Source organism: Leopardus geoffroyi, chromosome A2, assembly GCF_018350155.1.
Source record: "Leopardus geoffroyi isolate Oge1 chromosome A2, O.geoffroyi_Oge1_pat1.0, whole genome shotgun sequence".
NCBI lineage: Eukaryota > Metazoa > Chordata > Mammalia > Carnivora > Felidae > Leopardus > Leopardus geoffroyi.
Genome location: NC_059331.1, coordinates 14,768,487 through 14,785,036, shown reverse-complemented (window position 1 = coordinate 14,785,036; position 16,550 = coordinate 14,768,487). Strand labels below are relative to the sequence as shown.

The 16,550-nt window shown below is 40.0% G+C and overlaps 1 protein-coding gene across 5 annotated transcripts in view; it reads right to left on the bottom strand.

Moving 5' to 3' along the window:
- Positions 1-16,550, bottom strand: part of KIF15 (kinesin family member 15) — a 79,945-nt gene that overhangs the window by 56,276 nt on the left and 7,119 nt on the right. For all 5 annotated transcript variants that reach the window (XR_006715796.1, XM_045492580.1, XM_045492578.1 and 2 more), the window contains exons 2-7: positions 15,194-15,236; positions 14,263-14,446; positions 11,416-11,492; positions 6,154-6,191; positions 3,843-3,940; positions 2,350-2,529 (exon numbers count right to left, since the gene is read on the bottom strand). Coding sequence is in view for 4 of the 5 variants with exons in the window: in XM_045492580.1 (XP_045348536.1) it covers positions 2,350-2,529; positions 3,843-3,940; positions 6,154-6,191; positions 11,416-11,492; positions 14,263-14,446; positions 15,194-15,236 (620 nt within the window). In the remaining variant the exon portion in view is untranslated. The remainder of the gene's footprint in view (positions 1-2,349; positions 2,530-3,842; positions 3,941-6,153; positions 6,192-11,415; positions 11,493-14,262; positions 14,447-15,193; positions 15,237-16,550) is intronic.

Here is a 16,550-nt window from a genome sequence, read left to right as displayed (position 1 = left end):
ACATAAAATACTAACAAATGTAATCCAATATTCTATCATGTTAACATGTTAAATGTTAGCAAATGTTAACAAGATCATCTCAATAGAAGCAGGAAAAGCACCTAACAAATTTAACACACACTCTTCATCTCTGTAAGGCAGCAAGGTGGATTATAAAAGCGTTCTATAAAAATTAACTGCATTTCTATACACATGAAGCAAAATGCAATTTTTTTTAAAAGTAGGCTTTACTCCCAGCAAGGAGTCCAATGCAAGGCTTGAACTCACGATCCTGAGATCAAGATCTGAACTGAGATCAAGAGTCGAATGCTTAACTGACTGAGCCACCCAGGTGCCTTATAAAGTGCAATTTAAAAAACAGATTACCTTCTATAAGAGCAACAAAAAATATAAGGTATATTGGAAAAAAGTTAATAATTAGCTTACATAATTATTTTTTAGGTGAAAAATATTATATTGCAAGACATTAAAGACCTAAATAAATGAAGAGATATATCATGTTCATGTATGGACTCAATATTGTAAAGATGCCAATCCCTCCAAACTGGTCTATAACTGCAACGTAATTACAATCAAAATTTTGGGGGGTATATATATATATATGTACACACATAAACACACACACACTGGGTCACATGTAAAACCTATTTCTTACTATGAGAGTCACAGTGTAAAATGTTTGAATCATGGGGCACCTGGGTGGCTTCCGTCGGTTAAATGTCCGACTCTTGATTTTGGCTCAAGTCATGATCTCAGGGTCGTGAGATTGAGCCCCGTGTCAGGCTCTGCACTGGGTGTAGAGCCTGCTTAAGATTCTCTATCTGCCCCTCCCTCTGCCTCTTTTCCGCTGTACATGCTCTCCCTCTCTCAAAAAGTAATGAATAAACAAACAGAATCTTAAAGGAAAAAAAAAAAAAGTTTAAATCAGGAGGCTTGCTTGAAGATGGAAGATTTTTTTTTTTTTAATTTTTCTTTTTTAACGTTTTATTTATTTTTGAGACAGGGAGAGACAGAGCATGAACAGGGGAGGGTCAAAGAGAGGGAGACACAGAATCTGAAACAGGCTCCAGACTCTGAGCTGTCAGCACAGAGCCCGACGCGGGGCTCGAACTCACGGACCGCGAGATCATGACCGGAGCCGAAGTCGGCCGCCCAATCGACTGAGCCACCCAGGTGCCCCGTGATGGAAGATTATTGAACTATAACTTTTTAAATTTTGTTTAACGTTTATTCATTTTTGAGAGACAGAGAAAGACAGTGTGAGCAGGCAAGGGGCAGAGAGAGAGGGAGACACAGAACCCGAAGCAGGCTCCAGGCTCCCAGCTGTCAGCACAGAGCCCAACGTGGGGCTCAAACCCAAGAACCACAAGATCATGACCTGAACTGAAGCCGGGCACTTAACCAACTGAGCCATTCAGGTGCCCCGAACTATGATTTTTATACACACACAGATATTCATAGAATGGATTATATACAGCAGTGAAAATAAGTGAAATGCAACGTGGATAAATTTCACAGACATCATTGATTTTAAAAAGCTACAGAAGGCTAAATATGCACAATTTATTAAAAGTCCAAAGTAGGCAAAACCAACCTTTTCAGAAATACACACATTTATGATTTAAAAGTACAAGGAAACGATCATGACATTCAGCATAGTGCTCATGTTTAGGGAGGAGCCAGGTACATGAGGCAGGAGACGCATATAGGTTGACAGGATAGTGTTGGTGATATCTGGGTCTTGATGGTCTAAGGTCCTCCAAGTTCATTTTGACATTAAGCTTAGTAACTTATATGCATGTGCCAGTATTTTGTATGTATCAAATATTACACAATAAAAATTTGTTTAAAATCAACTGGCCAGGTCAGACCCCATAAAAATGCGAGTGTTTTGCAAATTCCCATCAAGAGGTTTGTTTGTCCTGAGGCGAGTGCTCAAAAGAGGTTGGCTTTTGACACCTAACAAGTAAACAAGGGTAGAAAATAAAGGGAAGAGAACAGCCAGCTGGTTTAAAAAGTAGCAATCCCAGAAGCTCCTCAAAAGCACAGCTTCCAGGAAGAATCACTAAAGAGATACAGACGTTAACAACGTCCCCCGGTGGCCTACAGGGCACCTGACCGGAATGAACGGCACCTAAATAATGCAAAACCAAGAGGCTCAAAGTTCTATTTTAACTACGGGGGAGAGCTATATAAAACAGTCATATTCTTTTTTCTCCTCATGAACCTTCTGTGTCATGCCTTTACAAAATTATTTTTAGTAGCTCAATTCTTGCTTTTTTTTTGAGATCAAGGTGCTTTCACAACACGTTACATTGCCTAAGGATCAAGCTGCTGAAGGGAGCGTACCTGATAGGCTTCAGCCGCTGAGGTCACCACCTGTTCCACTGCACCAACAACGAAGACTCCCTTCTTGATATGCTCCCTTAAGTACAGTCCGGCTGATGCAGAGTCCAGTAGGTCATAGATCTGCTCGTTGTAGATCTCAATGAAGGAACACTTGCAAAGGAAACTCTTTCCAGCTCCAGCCTGGAAAGAGAAGCCTCACTGAGATACGTTCTTAGCATGAGTCATCCCTCTCATGAGTGCTACCCTTTCACTTGCTTCACAAGGCGTGCATTTCCTACCATGTTGTCCTTTACACGATACAAGATCCCTAAAAGCCAAGTAAAAGTCCAGATAACTAGTTTTGACACATCATTACATCTTAAGGCAGCATCAAACTGTGATCCCAGGAGGCCTAGGTCTCCAGAGGTGACTCATAAGCAAGACAAAGAGATGGGACTTAGGCGGTTCAGATGGGCAATTCCACCTTCTTAAACTGAGGTGAAACTGACATACACCATCATATTAGTTTCAGGTGTATAACATAATGATTCAATATTTATATATATTGAGAAATAATCACCACAGTAAGTCTGGTTAACATCCATCACCATACACATTTACATATTTTTTTCCTTGTGATGAGAAGAACGATTCCATTATCTGTCACATAATGGACTTGCTCATTAAGTTTTCCCTGAAGCAAGTGTTATGTTCTTTAAAGACTGAAAATAATTTGTCTCAAAAGCCTCTCTATAGGATTTTTAACCACAGAAACACATGGCGCTAAACCTACATCACTGGCACCCAAGGTGCGTGTCTAACTGCAATTGTTAGGAACAGTTTCTGCACAGGGTAGTAATAATAAGTCAGTGTTATGTGTCAGTCTCCTTGGTACACACAGACTGGAACATGCAACACTAATGGCTCTTAAGCCTGGAATCTACCAAGTTAAAGAAGCACAATCATGAGAAAGGCCCAACTTGGGAGTCAATGGAACAGAGAAGCCCACATCACCAGGGTGATGGGGTCACACTGCATATGAAACCATCAAATTATCCTCAGGTGGTAGAAGGTGCTGCAAAGGAGGCAAGGATGGTTCCAGCACTCCTGGACATCCTGAGGAACTAGGGACACCTGCAGTCAAGTGTGAGCCTATGAGCAGTAGGTGATGGGGCTTAATGAATGTTTTCCTTAGTTAAAATTCTCTTTACACTTTCTTTCTTGTAAAATCTGAGAGCCTAAGAAGCACACATTCTTTTATCTTTTAATCTGAGTTTATGGATGATAAAAATTTTAGAAACTAAAAATTTTTAGAAAATTAATAACTCAGAATCCTTCATTTTTTCTTAAGAACTGAGAGGTTGTTTTTTTTTTTTTTTTTCATGCCATACCAGGCTATCCACATTGCAGAGTACCACTTAGGACCCTCCATGTTTTATGAGCTAATTACTAGCAGCTAACTGCTCAAAACTAGGTATTTCATAGAACCACTTTATTTTCATAGCAAGTTTTACCTTCTCTTTTTCACGATCAATCAAGGAAAACAAATATTCAAAACTTCGTGGGATTACTCCTCTCAGGTTATGAGAAAAATGATCAGATTCAGATGGTCCTGAAGAAAAATGTATAAAAACATATACATATATTCATTATCTTTATAACAAGAGTCCTTCAAAATGGCAATATTGAAAGGAAATTTATTCAGAAATAAGATGACATTGTACAATCAGTTTCCTATTTGTGCCCCTGAACAAGTTTTAGTCTGAGACAAAAAACAGACCTTGCCCATCAACGGGACTGAAGGAAGGGCCCTCAATAGCCACTAATGCTGGCTACACCTGGAATATTATAAATGACCCTTGTAAACTGTACCTAAAATAAATAAATAAATAAATAAATAGGGGCGCCTGGGTGGCGCAGTTGGTTAAGCGTCCAACTTCAGCCAGGTCACGATCTCGCGGTCTGTGAGTTTGAGCCCCGCGTCAGGCTCTGGGCTGATGGCTCAGAGCCTGGAGCCTGTTTCCGATTCTGTGTCTCCCTCTCTCTCTGCCCCTCCCCCGTTCATGCTCTGTCTCTCTCTGTCCCAAAAATAAATAAACGTTGAAAAAAAAAAAAATTAAAAAAAAAAAAAATAAATAAAATAAATAAATAAATAAATAAATAAATCTCAGAACTGCGTAAAGTAAATAAACAAAGAGGACAAAGAATATGAGTATGCAGATAATTTCATAACATTTTCCTGTTAAATAATATACAAAGATATTCAACATATTCTTTATGGTTACCTTCATCATCTCCTGCCTCATCTATGCCTTAGCTCCTCATCCTGCTTCTACTCACCCCCTCCCAGACTATTCCATTCAGCTGCCTGAGTAACCCTTTTAATTATGTATCATATCATGTAGTTCTTTAAAAAACAAAACAAAACAAAACAAAAAACCTCCAATGACTTCACATCGCACTCACAAAATACAAAATCCCAGCCAGGTCCCACATGAGCTGGCCTCAGAGTATAACTCCAACGTCCCTCCCTACAACCCCTTGGTCTGGAAAACTGCCCTCTAGCCCATGGGTCTTCTTGATGTTTGAACACTCTTGAGCAAGTTCCCAACTCAGAGCCTACAGCCTGTAAGATTCTTCTCCCAGAGAGTCTGTGGTTCCTTCTCATTTCACTCCGTAATTCTCTTTCTTACTATAACTCACAATTCAGAAACCATTAAAAAACAACAACCACCGAAATTCAACCACCAAAAAAAAATTTAAAACTTTGGCAGAGGGAAAAACCTTAAATCAAAAGACAAATGAAAAAACTAAAGAAAAATCTGTTATGTTGTACACAAAGGGCTAACCTATTTTACAAAAATCCCCACAAATGAGTAGGAAAGAGATAAGCCAATTTTTTAAATGGGAAAAAAAGCTTGAATGGGCATTTTACAGAAAGGATATTCAAATGTTCAATAAACATATGAAAGATGCTCAGCTGTCAACAGACATCAGGGAATTGTAAACAAAAACACAATGAGATAATACTACACATACTCCAGAAAGGCTAAAACTTTAAAACCTGACAATACCAAGTATAGACAAGGACGTGGAGGCCCTAGAATTTCCATATCTATCAGGGCCATATAAATACTAAAGCTGATACACACATAACTATGATCCAGCAATTCCACTCCTAGAGATGTACACAACAGAAATGAACTTGAAAAGACACATACAAGATAAAGTGGCATAGCAGCATTATTCATATGGTCTAAAACTGGAGACAATCCAAATGTCTATCAACAGTAAAATGGAAAATGTGGCATATTCATACAATAACACATTATACAGGAACGGGATACAGCAATGGAACAAACTAGCACTACATGCAACAACATGAGCGACTCTTAGAAACTTAATGCTGAGAGGAAGAAGCCAGACACGAAAGAGTGCATACAGTACTCTCATCTGTAGATGTTTAAAAACAAGCAAAACTAATGATGATAGAAGTCAGAGTTATAGATACTTCAGGGGAAGGGGGTAAAGTAGTTACTGATTAGGAGTCTTGGTCTGGGTGGTAATTTTACAGATTTACAAGTATATAAAAAGTCATTAAACCCAATTCAAAAACTGTGCTAAGCACAGACGGAACACAGCTGCAAACATGGACTTTGTTATCATGGAACTCCCAATTTGACATAAGCCTGGGAAACATCTCTAATTTTATGAGGTCAACATAGTATATAGAAAGTATGACTTCCCCCAAAATGTACTTGGTGCCTAGGTGCTGTCATTGCAGAGTAGATTAAGCCAGCAAATAATAAATTTTAATTCACTTACCCATCATCGTAAATGTTTTCCCTGAGCCAGTCTGTCCACTGTAAAAACAAATGTTTTATATGTTATTTTTACACACAAAACTTAAAAGACTACCCTCCTACTTTAATAAGGTCTACTAATGGATAAATTTTCTCCACAAACATCGGGTGACTGGGTGGCTCAGTTGATTGAGCGCCTGACTCTTGATTTCGGCTCAGGTCATGATCTCATGGTTTGCAGGATACAGCTCCACATGGGGCTCTGCCCTGACATTGTGAAGACTGCTTGCGATTCTCCTTCTCTGCCCCTCTCCCATGCGTGTGCGCGCGTGCTCTCTCTCTCTCTCTCTCTCAAAATAAATAAATAAACATTAAAAAAATTTTCCCCACAAAGATCTTATTTTCCTTCTTTTTTTAAATTATATTAGGTAGAGACGCTTGGCTGGCTCAGTCAGTAGAGCATGCAACTCTTGATCTCAGGGTAGTTAAGTTTAAGCCCCACATTAGGTGCTGAGCTTACTTTTTAAAAAAATTATATTAGGTAAAAAGTGAATGATTCATTTTTTTTCTCTCCTATTCTACCACCAAGAGCTACACTGTTAATTTTCTGGTAATTCTTCAGGATTATACAAACATAGCCATTAGAGTTTTTGTTTAATTTTTTTTTTTTTTTTTTAAGGGAGCTAGAATGCAGGAGCTGGGGACAGGGGCAGAGGGAGAGAGAAAGAGAATCTTAAGCAGGCTCCACGCTCAGCAAGGTGCCCGACACAGGGCTCAAACCCATGACCCTGGGATCATGAGCTGAGCCAAAGTTAAGAGTCAGACACTTAACAGACTGAGCCACCTAGGTGCCCCTCATTTACTTTTTATTTACAAAACTGAAATACTGCTCTGTGATCTGTTTTGTCCTTTAATTTTATTTCAGATATTTTTCTATGTAGTAAATAGAGATCTACTTCATTATTTTTAATACCTACATTGTATTCCATGAATGTATCATTTATTTAACCAGAACCAACTGGAATTTTGTCTTCAACTTTTTCTGTTCTAACAATTTAGCAATTCCTTTCCTAAATTATGCCTTTAAAGATACTTAAATGTCTTCATTTAAAAACAAAGCAATTTCAAAAACCCTTATGGTACAAGCCTGATTTTTGTGCGTAGCGTCATGTCTCCTCCGTTACCCCAAGAAACAAGAGTAACAAAAACTAAAACCGTTTATGTTAAAGATAGATGTCGATCAGTATGTCAAATGTCTTTAGTTTGGATTCACAGCCCAAATATTAAAGAAAAAGTCTGAATTGACTTTTTGGTTAAATATCCCCAAAAGATTAAAAAAAAGAAAAAACAGGGGGCACCTGGGTGGCTCAGTCAGTTAAGCATCCAACTTTCCCTCATTTCTGTCCAAGTGTTTCTCATTTCTACCTTATTCTACTAAAAGAAATTTTGGTTAAATTATTAATGAATATGCCACAAATTAAACATAATTAGTATAACTGTAAGGTATTTAAAGATAACAGTTCTAAAGATAACACAGTCTCTGGCAATTGTGGCTCTATTTCCAATTCATTTTTTAACTTTACCACTCAAAATACTCTGTGGGGGAAAAAAAATCTTTCTTCTCTTAAGACAAATGAGAAAATAGGCCTCTGCCTTACTGCTCAAGAGAAAACACTCAGCTCTCCTGAACACAGCTGAAAAGCATGAAAAGCAAAGGCAAACTTTCAAGTTAGTATATATGTGCATATGAGCCTAAAGTTCATACTTCTTAGTGTGTTTTTTATTTTCTTGTGTTTTGAGACAATTATAAACCAAGGGCACATGCACAAAAAGCATTAGCTGCCCAAATATATTTAAAAAAATTTTTTAATGTTTATTTATTTTTGAGAAAGAGTGTGGGTGGGGCAGGGGCAGAAAGAAAGGGAGACGCAGAATCCGAAGTAGGCTCCAGGCTCTCAGCTGTCAGCACAGCGCCCGACATGGGGCTCGAACCCACAAACCGCGAGACCATGACCTGAGCTAAAGTTGGACGCTCAACCGAGCCATCCAGCCGCCCCCCTCAACCGAGCCATCCAGCCACCCCTCAAATGTATCAAATAATTCACTACATTCTATTAAAAAGCTCTAGTTCTAAATACAATTTGAAAGTCTACTGCTAAAAAAAATAATAATAATACACTACAAATATATGCCCATTAATCTATATATCCTATAAATCTGAAATGATACTAAAATTCACTTTGTACAAATGCCAAGGTCACAATGCCTTCTGGACTCCATCTCACATTCCACATTAAATCTATAGCAATATTTTAAGGCTTACAAATTTTAGAAAGTTGAGGATCATGACTCACTTTAAATATACATATAGAAAACAATTTGGCAAGTTTCTCATAAGGTTAATCATAGACTTGCCATATGACCCAGCAATTGCATGCCTAGGTATTTACTCAAATGATTTGAAAACTTATGTTCACACAAAAACCAACATTCAAACGTTTGTAGCAATATATTCATAATCACTAAAAACTGGAAGCAACTAAGATATCCTTTCACGGGGAAATGGATAAACAAATGATGATAAATCCATACAGTAAAAAAAACTGCTGAGAAAGAAAAAAAAGTTATTTATGCCTCCAACAACACAGGCAAATCCTATAGGCATTTTTAATAAAAGAAGCCAGATCCAAAAGGCTACATATTGTGTGGTTCCATTCATATGACACTCTGGAAAAGGCAGAACTATAGGAACAGAAAATGTATTAGTGTACCCTGGATGTCAGGGGTTGAGGGAAGGGGGAGTGGCTGACTACAAGGGGGACAAACAGGGGAAACTTTTAAGGTGAAGAAACGGTCCTTTTCAAAAAAAATTGGGGGGGGGGGCACCTGGGTGGCTCAGTCAGTTGGGCATCCGACTTCAGCTCAGGTCATGATCTTGCAGTCCATGGGTTCAATCCCCACATCAAGCTCTGTGATGACAGCTCAGAGCCTGGAGCCTGCTTCGGATTCTGTATCTCCCTCTCTCTCCCTCTCTCTCTCTGTCCCTTCCCCACTCATGCTTTGTTACTCTCTGTCTCTCAAAAATGAATAAATGTTTAAAAAAATTTTTTTTTAATTTTTTTATGTTTGTTTATTTTTGAGAGAGAGACAGACAGAGAGTGAGCAGGGGAGGGGCAGAGAGAGAGGGAAACACAGAATCTGAAGCAGGCTGCAACCTCTGAGCTGTCAGTACAGAGGCTGACGCGAGGCTTGAACCCATGAACTGTGAGATCACCACGAGATCATGACATGAGCTGAAGTCGGACACTTAACCGACTGAGCCACCCAGACATCCCAGAAACAGTCATTTTCAGTGCCGGGGTAGTAAATACATGGCTCTCTACATTTATCAAAACACGATACAGCTGTGTATCACAAAGGGTGAACTTTAAAGCATGCAAACTAAAAAACAAGGAAAACACATTAACTAGGATGTCAGCAGTCCCAGAATGGAATGCACATAACTACATCACAAGTGTGTGACATTACACCAAAGTCAGTGGGCAGCAAAGGAGCTGACCTAAGTAACTTTAGAAAAGGAGGTTTTGACCGGAAATTATTAAGGCTTTAAAAAAAAAAAAGAGGGGTGCCTGAGTGGCTCAGTCGGTTAAGCATCCGACTCGTGGTTTTGGCTCAGATCATGATCTCGTAGTTCGTGAGTTCGAGCCCCACGTCAGGCTCCGCACTGACAGCACGGAGCCTGCCTGGGATTCTCTCTCTCCCTCTCTCTCTCTGCCCCTCCTCTGCTGTCTCTCAAAATAAATAAACCTAAAAAAAAAATTTTTTTTTTAAAAAGAAAATGAACTGTACATAAACATTGTACTGTGTAAATCTGTTTCTCACAGGGATACAGGATAACAATTCTGAAAGTACTTTACATGTATACTGGGGCTGAACGAATCAGTAAAGGGATGATAGAAAGTGGCAGCCAGGTTTCTCAATGCCAGCAAGGGAAGTTACAGATAAACAAAGAAGGAAGGTTAGAATGAACCCATATGGATTCTAACCTCCTGGATTAGAGTCAGAGACATAAGCATGAACTCATGTTTAACTTAATATATATATATATATATATATATATATATATATATATATGCAAATGGATACATACAGATACAATTACAGGTATGTCCACATACACGACTAAGTATGTATACATATATTACCTAGCTGTCTACTGAGAAGGCCTAAAAGCAATGACACTCCAGTAGCAACAAACACACCTAGTGCCCACATCCTGGTTTCTGAATACCATTCTCCAATAAAAGGAACCAGGGCTCCTTGTCGAAATGGCTGATTCTAGCCCTAGGACAGGGAAAATACAGATGAGCCAGGAACAGCTTGTGTTGTCATAAAGGAAGTGCTCAAGCAAAAGGACACAGAAACCAGCCTCAAACATCTCCCAATGGCCAATCTAGGACAATATGAGCAACAAGATAAAAATAAGGTATTGGAGGGGCGCCTGGGTGGCGCAGTCGGTTAAGCGTCCGACTTCAGCCAGGTCACGATCTCGCGGTCCGTGAGTTCGAGCCCCGCGTCAGGCTCTGGGTTGATGGCTCAGAGCCTGGAGCCTGTTTCCGATTCTGTGTCTCCCTCTCTCTCTGACCCTCCCCTGTTCATGCTCTGTCTCTCTCTGTCCCAAAAATAAATAAACATTGAAAAAAAAAAAAATTAAAAAAATAAATAAATAAATAAGGTATTGGATTATAACCCAAAGTATAATTTAAAAAATGGGGGAGAAGAGACAAATCTTCCTCAGAAAAGAATTTCAAATAATATAAATACTCTTTTCTCCACAAGGTAGCGTTTAATCCCCGCCACCCTCATTATCCAGGTGAGTCCAATCTAATCACATGAATTAGAGAACCTGTCCCAGCTGTAATCAGAGGGACATGTGACTAAGGAAGCAGAGTTGGAAGGTTGCATGTTGCTGGCTTTGAAAATAAAGGGGCCTGGAGCCAAGTAATATGAGTGGCCTCTAAAAGCTGGAAGAGGCAAGGAAATGAATGGAATTCTCCCTAGAGCCTCCAGAAAGGAACACAGCCCTGGACACTTATTTATTTTAGCTTATTTATTTTAGTGAGACAGCAAGACTCATGTCAGACTTGGACTTACAGGACTGAAAGACAATACATTTGTGTTGTTTCAAGCCACTAAGTTTGTGGTAATTCACGGTGTGGCCATAAGAAATGAACAGAAGCGCTCACTACTGCACCCTTGTGTAAGGACAGAGTCGGCAACTTACTATGCAAAGATGGTGCCATTATACCCGCTCATGCAAGACTCCACAATGCCCTTGGCCACAGTCGAGAACACGGATTCCTACAAATGTAAGCACCAAATATGTTAACATTTCATAAAAATGAACCACATTCCTAAATTACATTCTAAAATATAACAATAAAAACAGTGTGCTTGGACTCTACAACACTTGTGATAAAATAAAAATTGTATCCAGTATTGAAAAAAAAGCTAAAACATCTAAGATGATGAAACATTAAACATAATTATGTCTACTAACCCCCTATACAATGCTAGATTTAAAACTAACATCTAGGGGCGCCTGGGTGGCTCAGTCGGTTAAGCGTCCGACTTCGGCTCAGGTCACGATCTCACAGTCTGTGAGTTCGAGCCCCGCGTCGGGCTCTGTGCTGACAGCTCAGAGCCTGGAGCCTGCTTCAGATTCTGTGTCTCCCTCTCTCTCTGCCCTTTCCCCGCTCATGCTCTGTCTCTCTCTGTCTCAAAAATAAATAAAAACATTAAAAAAAAAATTAAAAAAATAAAATAAAATAAAATAAAATAATAATAAAACTAACATCTAGAATCCATACAGAATTTTGTTGGCACATTACGTACAAATATCATATGGGTATTAGCATCTGATACATGGCCCTATGTGTTCTTCAGTGCTTTTCCCACAAGTTTGTACTAAATAATCAATACCTTATTTTTTGCTTTCATTTTTACACACATAAGTAGATTCAATCTTATCAACAGTGCAAGAATTCTTAAACCTGCACTAATACAGTAGCCATGAGCCACATGTAACTATTAAGCACCTGAAACATGGCTACTCCAACTTGAGATTTATTATAAGTATAAAATATACACCAGGTTTAGAAGACTGAGCATGAATAAAAAGAACGGAAAATACCTCATTAATAATTTGCTTTATATTGATAACATGTTGAAAAGATATTTTGGATATACTGGGTTAAATAAAATATAGGATTAAAATTAAGTCTGGGGCACCTGGGCGGCTCAGCCAGTTAAGCATCCAACTCCTAATTTCAGCTCAGGTCATGATCCCACAGTTGTGAGATCGAGCCCTGCATCAGGCTCCATGCTGGGCACAGAGCCTGCTTAAGATTCTCTCTCTCCCCCAGTCCCTCCAAAAGGAAGGAAGGAAGGAGGGAGAGAGGAAGGGAGAGAGGGAGGAAGAAAGGAAGGAAGGAGGAGTGAGTCTGCCTGTTTTTTTACTTTTTTTCAACATGACTACTAGAAAATTTAAAATTATATAGGTGGATAACTTTATATTTCCATTGACCAGCCATGTCCTAGATGAAAAAAAATCCAAGGATCCAAATGTCTCACTAAAAACATCCATGTGTATAAAGGAATAATCAAGATCTGTGATGTCTAATACACTAGTCATTAGCCATATGTGGCTATTAAATTAAAATTAATTAAAATTAAATAAAACTTAAAAGTCAAGTCCTTAGACGCACTAGCCACATTTCAAGTGCTCAACAGCCACATGCACTAGCATATCTGAGAAAATAAATTTTTCAAAATTTTTTATTTTTTTAAGTTTATTTATTTATTTTGAGAGAGAGAGAGAAGGAGAGAGAGAGAATCCCAAGCAGGTTCTGCACTGTCAGTATGGAGCCCCATGAAGGTCTCGAACTCACCAACTGTGAGATCATGACCTGAACCCAAATCAAGAGCTAGATGCCTAGGGGCGCCTGGGTGGCGCAGTCGGTTAAGCGTCCGACTTCAGCCAGGTCACGATCTCGCGGTCCGTGAGTTCGAGCCCCGTGTCGGGCTCTGGGCTGATGGCTCAGAGCCTGGAGCCTGTTTCCGATTCTGTGTCTCCCTCTCTCTGCCCCTCCCCCATTCATGCTCTGTCTCTCCCTGTCCCAAAAATAAATAAACGTTGAAAAAAAAAAAAAAAAAAAAAGAGCTAGATGCCTAAGCCACTGAGCCACCAGGCGCCCCCTAAATTTTAAATTTTATTCAATCTTAATACATTCAAACTTAAATAGCCACATATGGCTAGGGGCTACTGTAATGGACAGTGCAGATATAGAACATTTCCCTCATTACAGAAAGTTCTAATGGATGCTGCTGACTAGATCTTAACTAAACTGTCCTGAATTAGAAAACCAGTTACTGACATCATAGTAATCTTAAACCTGTTACTCTCTGCTATGGACTGAACGTGTCTTCCCCAAAGTTCCTGTGTTGAAACCCTAATCCCCAGCGCTATGGTATTTGGACTTGGGGCTTTGGGGAGGTAATCAGACCATGAGGGTGGAGCACTAGTGAGGCGAGTAGTACCCTTCTAAGAAGAGACACAAGAGAATTGCTTTTTCTCTCTCTCCACAGTGAAAAGGCAGCTGTCTAAAAGCCAGCAAGCAGGTCCTTACCAGACACTAGATCTCCTGGCCTGGATCTTAGAATTCCCATCCCCAGAACAGTGAGAAATAAATGTTTGCTGTTTAAGCCCCCCTGTTTTTGAGATTTCTGTTACAGCGGCCACAACTAAGATACTCTCCCTAAACTAGGAAGCTGAACCATACTTATTATCAATCACCCAAGTGGCTCTGAAAAATACACCTCCACTAACCCCCATCACTGGATGGTGAGAGAAAAGTAAAGCAGGCTGATCATTCTGGTACAAAGTTCGATGAAGGAAAAAAACCCTAATAAAATTAAATTTAAAATATTTTAAAATCGATTACATCTAAAATATTTAATGTTTGAGCTTCCTTATCTGAGATCTATCAAACTAAAGAGACCAGAAATGAAATCCTCACAAATCATAGGATCTTATCCAAAAGGAAAGTGAAGTTTCCCAAATTATCATTACCTGAGTGGTGTGCATGTCTGCAACATGATCAAATGTGAAGGTCTTGGGCTCAGGGTTGGAGTGCAGCCGGAGAGTGGTAGAGGAGAGCACAGACAAACATAAGTTTTGCTCTCCATCAGCTGATCCAGAACCTTCTGTAGGTGGACGGATTCGCACAAAAACTTTGATGGCATCACCTTCATTACTAAAGACAAGAAATGTACCAGCCTAAGTTTACTGGAGAAAACTAAAAAAGGATCTGAGTCCCATACTGCCTGTAATGTTTCCATACTGAGATTCCCCAACAAAGCCCCCAACCTACTCACTTACATTCACCTCTTCTAGAAGTGTCGCACGTGACTCACACCCTTTACTGATTTGCTTCACAATACTCATCATCACAAGCTTTTACGTGAAATCAACTCAAAGGAAGTTGATTCCACGGAGCTCTAAGCATTGCTTGTCTCTGATTTCCCTCTTAACAGCCATAATAAAATAGTCACCCCAAGGGAGAATTATGTTACTGATTCCATCTTTTAGCCTGGAAGGTAAGAGGATGGGGGGAGAGTTGGGGAAGAAGTGTGATGTTTCCAGATTTCCAGGTAGCTAAGAACTGAGCTTTATGCTGAAACAAGTATCCCTTATTTTGTTAAATGTTCTAAGAATACTACATCCGCATGGGTGGGGTACCCGAGTGCCTGATTGTTGATTTCGGCTCAGGTTATGATCTCACAGTTCGTGGGATGGAGCCCCACATCAGGCTCCTCACTGACAGCACAGAGCCTGCTTGGGATTCTCTCTCTCTCTCTCTCTCTCCCTCTCTCTCTCTCTTTCTCCCCTCCCCTTCTCACATACTCCCCCCCACCTTCTCTCAAAAATAAAAAAATAAACTTAAAAAATATATATTACATCCCTAATTCTTTTGGTCTCAGTGACAAGATTTTTTTCTTACCTTGGTTGGTTAGACTGACAGTTTGTCACATTGCGTAACTCAGCTAGAAAAACAGACAAGAAGTTATTACAGGCATTTAAAATTGCAATATAGGGGCACCTGGGTGGCTCAGTTGTTTGGGTGATGGACTCTCGATTTTGGCTCAGGTCATGATCCCAGGGTCGTAGGATCGAGCCCTGCATGGGGCTTGGCACTGAGCATGGACCCTGCTTGGAATTTTCTCTCTCTGTTCACATCCCCTGCCCCCACTCACGTTCTCTCTCCCAAAATAAATAAATAGATTTTAAAAAATTGCAACGTAAAATCCCATCCTTTTAAAAAAATATTTATTTTGAGAGAGAGAGGGTGCACATGAGTGGGGGAGGCGCAAAGAAAGAGGGAGAGAGAATCCCAAGCAGGCTCTGTGCTGTCAGCACAGGGCTTGAACTTACAAACCCCGAAATCATGACCTGAGCTGAAATCAAGAATTGGCCACTTAAAGGGCACGTGGGTAGCTCAGTTGGTTAAGCGTCCAACTTCGGCTCAGGTCATGATCTCTCGGTCTGTGCGTTTGAGCCCCTTATCGGGCTCTGCGCTGACAGCTCAGAGACTGGAGCTGCTTCAGATTCTGTGTCTCCCTCTCTCTCTTCCCCTCCCCCACTCACACTGTCTCTCTTTCTTTCTCTCTCAAAAATAAACATTAAAAATTAAAAAAAAAAAAAAAAAAAAAGAACTGGCTGCTTAACCAACTGAGCCACCCAGGTGCCCCTAAAAATCCAATTCCTATCTACCCTACTCTTCTATTGCTAACACCCCTCAGTCTCCTTGGCTCCCTGACCTTTTGACAGTGAGGCATTCTAGGGCTTAGGTCTCGATCTTCCTTTTCTTCTTTCCACATCCACTCCATTGGTGAGGACATCCAGGCTCATCGTTCTAAATGCTAAGTATGTGTTGATGAGTCCCAAATGTAAACCTTCTCCCTGGACCACTCTTTTGAGCAACAGACTCTCACATCCAACTGCCAACCTGACATCTCCAGCTGGAGGCCCAACTGGCAACGTCTCAAATTTAAAATGTCCAAAACTGAATTTCTGATCACCCCACCCCTACCCCAAACATGCTTCTCCACCTTGATTAATGACAACCCCATCTTTCAGTTGCTCAGGCCGAAAACCTTGGAGTTATCCCTCACCCCTTTCTTTCTCACGCTTCATATCCAACCTGTTAGCCAATCTTTGGCTCCACCTTCAAAATCCATCAAGAATCCTACAACTTCTGGTTAAATCCACTGCTATGACCACCATGATATCAAGCCAGCAACATCACCTATTTGAGCTATTACAACAGTGTCTCTGTTTTTCTTTCTCTCACTCTCTCA